Raw genomic sequence first — 9,454 nt, 5'->3', positions numbered from 1 at the left:
AGATCCTCTGCTCTCCCAGTCAAGCCTATTAGATACCCACTGCACAAGCAGGTGCACAGAAAGGTGTTTGTGCTGCTCCCAAGAAGAGATAGCAGCCAAGTGCAGGCTGTTGTCATAAAACCAGCTCACACCCTACTTGGTCTGATTTTCTGCTCTGGGGAAAAGGGCAGGTGGAAGCAGGCCAAACTCCAACTGTTCCCCTTTCCAAGGGCATCAAACATTTTGCATACTAGACTTGTGTATGAGCAGAAGATCTAATTCCACAGCAAGGGAGGGCTGAAGTATCTGTCTCTTTTGTGCCATTAAGAGTAACTAACTCCTCCAGCTGGAAAGGCTGCGCATCACCACCAATCTAAAAGGCAAAACAGTTGTGGTCATTCAGCTGTGAATGTTTTCACGAATGCAAAAGCATGGCTTTTTCCTCAGCACTAGTTCATTCACAAGTATGAACCTCAGGACACAAACTTTAATCTAAATTAGGTGTTCTCAGTGTTTTTAAATGAGCTGAAGTTCATTGCTGTATTCTGTTAAGTTCCACAAAATCTATGTATCTTCATCTGTCAGTTCTCTCACGTGGTCTTCCTCAGAACTGCTGGAAGTGTCATCATCTGTTTGTTCACCCGAGTGGTACAGCATCAGTGCATGTGTCTTATGAGTTATGGTAACAGTGCAGGGCCCCTGAGCCCATGGCTCTCCATCCACCTGCATCGGCATCTTTGAGCTCTTCAAGATCAGCTAGTATTAAATAGAAGAACACACAATCACAGCAGCTCAGAGGAGCTCTGGAGATCCCTTTTACAACTACAACAGGCTGATAAGTATTGAAAAATAATAAATTAGGGAAAACAGGTTCATCACCACCACTTACCCTCACTGTATGTGCCTGCCCCAGGCGAACAGGATTTGCTAGTTTGACCTGAATCTGGGCACAGTGGAAAGAACCATGAACACCAACAACTTCCAGAAGTCCATCATCATATCTATGAATTAAGAAAGGAGACTCTCTTTAGTGATGCTCATAAGCCCTAGAATACCTGTCCAAATGTTACACAGTCCTTTTATGGCTATTCCTATAGAGAAGACATGTTATTCTACAGACATGGTTAAACTATATATTTGTGCTGGCCAGCACTGAACAAATCCCACTGAACAGCAAAGGAAGTCATACAGAAACACAAGTATGGAGTGATACTCCAGCTGGTACACACCATCTAGCTTCTGGCAACTATGGATGTACGACTTGCCAAGCCCCACTGTGCATATTTAAGGCCCACAGTGACTTTGTCTTCCATAAACCTGTACAATTTTTTGTCTTTTCATCCAGTTCTTAATCTATGGGAAAATCTTTTAATGCCTGATTTTTTAGATTTAGGACCTTGCCCAACTGCCACAAAGAATCCTTCTGACTTTCAGATAAGTCTGCCTACATAAGCACTGTACTGGAGAGAACTGCTTGCACTAGAAGAACTATTAAAGGAAAAAAGAAGAAGGTGGTGCACTGTGTACCTCGCCAAGGGGTAAGGTTCATCACCCACTCCTTCCCAGAGCCTGCAGCCGCCTCCCCAGTATCCAATATTCAGGACAATGATGCCTTCCAAATTGGGCAACTCGATTCTCTCACCATCCAACTCTAGCTTTAAAAGACAAACAGAAGTTTATTATTGTGGATCAAATTCAGTACTTCAGTATAAGCTGGTTATTCTCTTTGTGCATCTAATAGGTTTCCACTCGAAGAAAAACTGGCCCTGTACAAACAGAATGTCTCCTTCTCATACTTTAGAAGAAACGACTTCTACTGCACAAGATATCCTAAGCTGTAATAGATTTCTCTTAATAGAGAACAGAAAAAGGAACTCTCACGTATGTAAGTCTCTGGTGTAAGGCAAATTTTATCTGAGTATCAGTACTTGAACTCACAGAACTGAGTCAAGGTCAGAGAATAAATTAGGGATTTTTAGTAAGCTCAAAAACATGAATTCCATGAAATAAGCCAATGTTCTGTCTATCTGCAAAAATACTCCAAGTCTAAGCCATTCTATACAAGTATCATACTGATGTAAGCTGCAAAGCTTTTCCCCTTTTCTTTCACAAGGGATGTTTTTACACTCCACCAATTGTCCAGAAAATATGCAAGTTAAAAAACTTACCTCAACTTTTTTGTTAAGATCTTTACATTCTTGTACTAAGCAGTCTTTGGTTCCATAAAAAAAATAAACTGCCTGTAAAAAAGAGCCCAAACAAAACAGGGAGCACGGAAAACACTGTTAGAAAAAGGCAAATCATATGAAGAGTATGAAATACTAACGTGTAGTTATTTTTCTGCAAACCTTATCTAATATTAATATGTAACGTATTTGCACATCCTTCAACTAAGCTCTCTTCATGAGACAGACTACAACTTGCACAACAAACTTGCTTTCCACATTAAAAGGAAATAGGCAACATCTTTAATCCATTAAGTTTCTAAGCAAATGAGACATTCTAAACAAAAATTGAACAGCATATTCTGTAAGCAAGCAAGCAGAGGCAAGAGAGAACACTAGTGAGTGGGCTGGAAGCATGTTTTACCCTTGGAATCCCCTCCTCAAGAAAAATGAGTTCAAACTCTTAAAATGGCATGAAAGGAAGTAGGGGAGTAAAGCAATATGGAGCAAAAAATAGCCTTAAGTTAACAACTACAAGGAGGAAAATGTCACTTTACCAAACATACCTTATTAATAATTCTGCTGGAAAACAGAGAGGGAGTCTTCTCACGATGAGCATGAAAATTTAAAGCCATGAGAGCATCAGGTCCTATAGAGAAGTAGTTGTTCATTGTGAATACCTGTAAGATACAACATCTAGTTATGGTCTTATTAAATATCATTATCAGGATTTAAAAGCCACAGCATTTAATAGAAAGTGAGAAAAATTAGTATAAACATCCAGGTATTCCACAGAATCCATATTTATACTTGCAAGTCATACCTTTGGTTTCCTTAAGTTGTAGTATCCTTTGTTAGTTACTTGAATCTTCCATCTGAAAAACAACAGCCATTACTTAGACCCATGACAGACTGCTCTCACTTAGCATCAAAGCTGTAGTTATGAATCTCATATCTATACTGGGATCAAGTCAAAAGATTCAAATTTAGTCAAACTATGAAAGAGTTAAGCCTTGTAGAGTAACTAAAGACAGACTAATTTTGGACCTCAGTTATTTTGCAGTTCCCTCCAGCAATACTTGTGTTTCTTTACATACACTGCTGCAACTGGATATCAACGGAGCTATAGTAGTATTTGGTTCTATAGAACTTATCTTCCCACTGTTACTTACCTGTCTAGTTTGATTCCATCTGCCTCCATGACATTTTGTAAGATTTGTTCTACAGGGACTTCTCCAGCATAACCTGCACCCCAGCCCAGTGTATTAGACAGGTCATTACCTGTTCCCAGAGGTAAAATTGCAACTCGTGGAATATAACGTTCTTGCCCCTAGGATACAAAACCACTGCACATTAGCTCCTCCTTCGGCACTCATTTTATCCCTTTTATCCCCAAATGTTCAGGTTAGATAAATATCATTAATCTTCACAGCAGGTTGTTACATAGTGCAGAGCAACAGAGCTGGCAACAGTTAGTAATAGCAGATGGCACATTTAGGTACTTATTGTAGAGATAATGCAGAAGAAGGAAATGTTAAAACATTGTGAAAAGAGAATACAAACACAACATGGAAACAATGCATTATTAATACTGATCAGAGTATTCCTTCACAAAGATGATGCCTTAGATCTAGAAGAGAAGCTCTGAACTTGTCATCTGATTTCCTGATTATATGCTACTGACTTGCTGCAGCCATGGTAAGTTACTAACACTATTACTGCATATAAGCAGTAACAGTTCTCTCCAGAAAGCTGGAGAGGGACTTTTTACAAGGGTGCGTAGTGACAGGACAAGAGGAATGGCTTTAATCTGCCAGAGGGGAGACTGAGATGAGCTCTTGGGCAGAAGCTCTTCCCTGTGAGGGTGCTGAGGCGCTGGCACAGGGTGCCCAGAGGAGCTGTGGCTGCCCCATCCCTGGCAGTGTTCAAGGCCAGGTTGGACACAGGGGCTTGGAGCAATCTCCTCTAGTGGAAGGTGACCCTGCCCATGGCAGGGGCTTGGACCTGGTTGAGCTTTAAGGTCCCTTCCAACCCAAACCAGGCTGGGATTCTATAACTCTGGGAAGTGACATGAACATTAAGAGAGACATAACATAAGGCTGTGAACCATAACAAGAAACCCAAACGTTCTTACAAGACTGAAGTGAGGTTACATCTGAAACAGCAGATGCACATAACATGAGTATTCAGCCAAGGACAGGGATTCACATACTCAAAGAAGGAAAATCAGTATCTAAGTTTCAGAGATGCCACATACACAGACAGATCCAACTGTCATCAGCAGATGGAGCAGATGATGATCACCTCTGCAGATCACAGGGGAAGTGACAGCAGCAGACATTCAGAATGGCCACCTCAGCAAAGGTTTTTGTTCTCTTTACCACAGAAGGGTAAAGAGTTATTTCAGATTTATTATGGCCTTTGAAACTCAGCTGTGAAAAGTACTTGCAATAAGTGGCATTATGGTTACTGTTTTTTCAAGGACAGTTATCAGCTAGGTAACCTGTGTTTGAGAGTCGAGATAAACCAAAGGGAGTAAATGACCTATTGCTGATAATAAAAATGTTTTGCTGATAATCTCATCAGTATTTACGTAACTCCAATGACTCCATTTGAGTATTTGGCAACAAAAAAGAACACAAATTTCATCAACTATATTGGCTCTTAGGGACAATATATCAGGTGTCCAAGACCAAGTAACCATATACTCACATTCATTAACCTTTATAGTTATGCTTTGTTGCATTTCTACTTTATCAGTACATAGAAACCCTGAAAGAAGCTCAGTTTGACTATGCATGAAGTAGCAATAATGACCTTCAACTAAAACATTTCATGTATTAACAAAAAAGCCAAACAGCAAAAAAAAACCAAAACCAAAACGAAATCCAAAGCAACAACAAAATCCACATTTATATAAAGAAGAGAAACTTTCTTCCTTTTATTACTGAAGAGAACGTTTATAGGTAAAGCACTAAAGCCCTGGTAATAGTTCTTCATTTATTATTTTCTCAACAGTTCTAAGTAGTGCCCCGTAAACTGGAATATCTTCCATTTCAAATCAACAGTAAACATACAGCTTAATTTTCCTTCTCTACTTGCTGTTAGTAGAGTCTACAGTAGTAGACTAACAGCTCTGATAAGTTCTTTAGAACACATGGTAAGGAGCAGGAGCAAACCACTGCACTCACTCATGCACTGGTAATATAACCAGTATATCCAGCAACATTATGAGGTTATTATAGAAGATTGAGTGCACTGGGAGAAATAACTAGTCAGAGCATTAGCCATTATTAGCAATGCCATTTACAGCAAAATAAATCTCTTCAGACAAAGAGGAAAGAACAACACATGAAATATTCTGCACCTTGTTCTTTTCTTCTTTTACAGAAAAGAACAACTTTAAATATCATTTAAAATCTAAAGCTTTCATACTCTTCCTGAACTACCAGGGAAATGGTACGAGTAAGTAATCCTGTAAATATTTCTCTCTAGGCTTATTCAGTAAAATGAAAACCATAAATACAGGTTAAGAGATTAGGTGCAGCACTTCAGCAACTCCAAAACTCATTTCACCATAAAACATCTCTTAATTTAAAACACAATACCTTTATCTTCATTTCATCAATGGCATCCAGGACCCAGCCTACTGTGCCATCCCCACCACAGACAAGAACCCTGACAGCATTGCAAGGCAGCAAGGTACAAAGTTGGAGTGCTTTAGCAGGTGTGATTTTGCTTAGATCAAAAACCTAGAAGAGAGAAAAATAAGGAGATCCCTGAGCTCACAGAACAGGACTCAGGATTTGCCTTGCAGATAAACAACTTCAAGAAGATCATTCTAATGCAAAACAAAGATTCTACATTTACAATATTACATTAGGAAATGACCTGTCTTGACTTCTATGAGCAGGATTTGTTTTCCCAAATTCGCAAGAGAGCTCCAGCTGCTTCACTGGGAATAAATGCTATTGATAAACTGAGCTGACAGAGTCCTAAGGAAAGCCTGGATCTATGATAAATTCTGTAAAGATGAAAGACTTTAGATAAAAGTTATTTTTAAATACCCAGCACACAAAGAGGTTTATTCTTTCAAGCCTGATTGGAATGCATTTAAAACACACACATAGTGATTTCTATTAGCCTGTATTCCAAGGCTGGGTTTTGAACTTCAAAGGAAGAGTATTAATGTGCAGCCAGGAAATCCAAGGAACAACTGCCTGCCTTACATCAACATCCTGGTCCATCCCCGTGGGTTTTAAAGGGAAAGCAACGACACAAGGCAGTAGCTGTAAACACTGACATTTGCACAAGTGAGGATTTAAACAAATATAGGTTTCAAATTAAGATCTAAATGTTTCATTTTCTAACAGTTGCACGCAGTTTCAAGAGCCAGACACTCATCATTAACAGAATTGCTTCATGTATTACTAGAAATAAAAAACTGGACCAGTATTAGAACCACAACAAACCTGGGGGTGGGAATAGCCTCTGCAGTTTTCGTTTTTCTCTATAAAGCTATCCTTTCTAAAAGTACAAACTGCCTGGATTTGTTTCCTTTACTGCACTTCCACAAGATCCTACTACCATTGTGTGAAAAAAGCTATGTTCTACTTTAAACTTTTATTATAGTAGCTTTTCACTGTAAATACCTGAACAGGTTTCAGCAGAATTTTAAATTCTCCTAGTAAAGTTTCACCCATGTTGTTTCCACTGCGAGTATTGGCCAGTACAATTACTGGCATCCAGTGCTTTCTGCAGTAAGGTGCTACCTGCAAAAGGGCAGAAGTCAGTCAGGCACAAAACCACTGCACATTTGGGAATGTTTACAGCCTTGTTCCAAAACCTGACCCTGCGAGTGCTGAAATGAGGACGTCAAAACAGAAACATAAAGATTGAAGATTTCTGTTCTGCAGTGCCTGGGATAACAATACTACAATGTTAGGAACCCAGCAGCAGAAAAATCACAAAACATTCAAGTAAGGTAACCAAATCTCAGTCTTGGTTTGGAGTAACAAAATCCAAATGTCTGCTCATGTTCCAACTGCCATGTGAATAAAATGACAGACGCTTCGGAATTAACACTACAAGCACTTCATATGGATTGAAACATTCACCTGACAACGTTCTGAGTTCAAGTTGTAATGTGTGTGGAGTTTTTCTGCTTGTTTATCTGGGATTCTTAAGAATATATTAAAACCCAAGCAGCAGCAGACCATTACCTTCTCATAATCAGTTCTTTTCTCTTTACGCATCTGGTTGATTGTAGACAAATAATATGGTGGAATAATTAAGTCTCTGAATTCTCCAAATGTACACTTCTGTGTCTTTAAATAATCCATCATGCATTCATCATGGACAGTGTACTGACACCACACACATCTGGAATAAAGCCATGGAAAAGAAATCCTCAAACAACAGGCACATCCATATTGCTCATTTATTTTAGACAGATTAACTCTGAAAAGTGTTTATGCTTCCATGCACCATTGTAAGTACTATTTTAAGCACACTGGCCACAGAAACTGACATAATTAGGCCATGTGCTTGCAAGTTTAGAAGAGTATTTGAATTGAGGAAAAAAACCCCAAAACCAACAGTTTAAAATCAATTCCCTTCTTTTTAATTCCAAACCCGGGTGCTATAAACATCCTTCTGCATTGCCTGCAATACTAACAGTTACACCGAGAGAGAATCTGAGCTCCTATCCATCCTTCAAGAGCACAGATGAAACACTAGAGTTCCAATTAATAAAGTGTTACAAGTAACATCCATTAATGAATGTCTTAGGATGCAGAATAACCCTTTAAGACTGAAATCTAAAAGGTTACACAGTTTGGTACAAGGCTGCTGGGATTTTGTTATGGAAAACTGCTCAGCTTTTTATGTATTCTAAAAGCTGTCCCGGAAAACGGGCTAGAACAAGAGGAAATGCTGCAATATCCACTGCCAGCCCCTGCAGAATGTTAATCCTCATTTGCTACATCCAAAGCCTTGCCTTAAGCAGCTGTGAAAGCTATTTTTGGAGTCCTTCTGACTAATCCAGCACACCAGAGTAGAACGATACTTGCCCTGTACTGTGACTTTCTTCTTTCGCTCTTCTTTCCTTTGCCTTCTTTTCCTTTTTCCTTCTTTTCCTTTGCCTTCAAACCCCTCTCCTTCCCTCCTCTGCTACGCACACTCTCTCAAGGTTTTGTTTCCAATAGTATGCTCGTTTTCTGCTTACTTACCAAGCCATCTGACAGCATTATACAGAAGCAAAGCAAAAGCTGGCAGAATATATGCTGGAAAGATGACATCTTTTGAGAAGGCTGAAGTAACACTTACACTGTACCCAGGACCTAGATCACTAGCACTGTATTTTGGCATAACATGCCTCTGTGTCATGCTGACAACTTTGCCAGCAGCCTTACTGATCCCTGAGCAAGCCCATTAACAGCTCCTTGAATTTTTTAACACTCTCACCACAAACTTTAACAACAGATTGTATTACAGAAGCTCTTAAAACTTCCCATTAGCTTTCTTTTGGAGTATCCTTAGAAATGAACGTAAGTAGCTTTAGGATGGTTATTTGTTCTAGTTACAGGGAGCAGATGCCAGTTTTGCAGAGCTGCACACGCATTCCTGTGCTCTGAACTGGGAGCTGTGCCACCCAAATTGCTCAGGCTACCCACTGTACAGATGACAAGGGCGTTAGAACCTTCTTCAGGTCATGCCCTAAAATACAAACTCTCCTGGACACAGAGAGCCTTTAATATGTAATTATAGAGCAGACAGCACATCAGTCTGGAGTAATTAAGAGAGCAAGCAGACAGGAGATACAATGCCATACTCCTATCTTTGATTCCAATTACCCACAAGCATCCATTTTAATTTTAGGTTCTTTGAAGTTGTTTTCTTTAATAGGGTTTCACATTTGACTACTGCAGAACCTCCTTCGGGGTAACATGCTCTAATAACCCTGCGGATATGGCATCGTACTTACTCATACGAAGTCAAATTCCCCTGCAGTACCTGTAGTCGCAGAGCTTGGGCTGCGTGCCACACTGCTGTTTGCATATCATACAGCAGCTGCAGAGCGGGACATTGCCTCTGATCCAGTGGTGTGGCATGGAGCTGTGGGCTCCACTCTTGCTCATCATAATCTCCTTGCAATGAAAACGCTGGTCAGCCTTCTTGAGGCAGCCTTCGCTGACACGCAGGCCGCAGCAGTTGCAAAAGGCGCCCTGGAGGATGTGCTGAGCACACACGCAGCAGTAGGAGGGCTGGCCGAAGAGGTCTGTGTAGTGCCAGTCATGCTTGCTCTTCCG

At 40.1% G+C, this 9,454-nt stretch overlaps 1 protein-coding gene across 1 annotated transcript; it reads right to left on the bottom strand.

Annotated features, from left to right (window-relative positions):
- Positions 1-543: 543 nt before the first annotated feature.
- DGKE (diacylglycerol kinase, epsilon 64kDa) lies at positions 544-9,448 on the bottom strand (the record flags this gene model as incomplete). The annotated part of the gene is made up of 11 exons (XM_010012458.1): positions 544-735; positions 869-980; positions 1,507-1,634; positions 2,148-2,219; positions 2,711-2,824; positions 2,968-3,019; positions 3,317-3,474; positions 5,753-5,896; positions 6,797-6,916; positions 7,367-7,526; positions 9,159-9,448. Coding segments are annotated over 11 exons (1,542 nt in total), but the record flags the coding sequence as incomplete, so codon positions are not given.
- Positions 9,449-9,454: the final 6 nt, after the last annotated feature.

Source organism: Nestor notabilis, unplaced genomic scaffold (genome assembly GCF_000696875.1).
Source record: "Nestor notabilis isolate BGI_N333 unplaced genomic scaffold, ASM69687v1 scaffold3854, whole genome shotgun sequence".
In the NCBI taxonomy this organism is placed as follows: domain Eukaryota; kingdom Metazoa; phylum Chordata; class Aves; order Psittaciformes; family Psittacidae; genus Nestor; species Nestor notabilis.
Note: the sequence above shows the minus strand (reverse complement) of the source record. Positions and strands in the feature narration are given on the sequence as shown.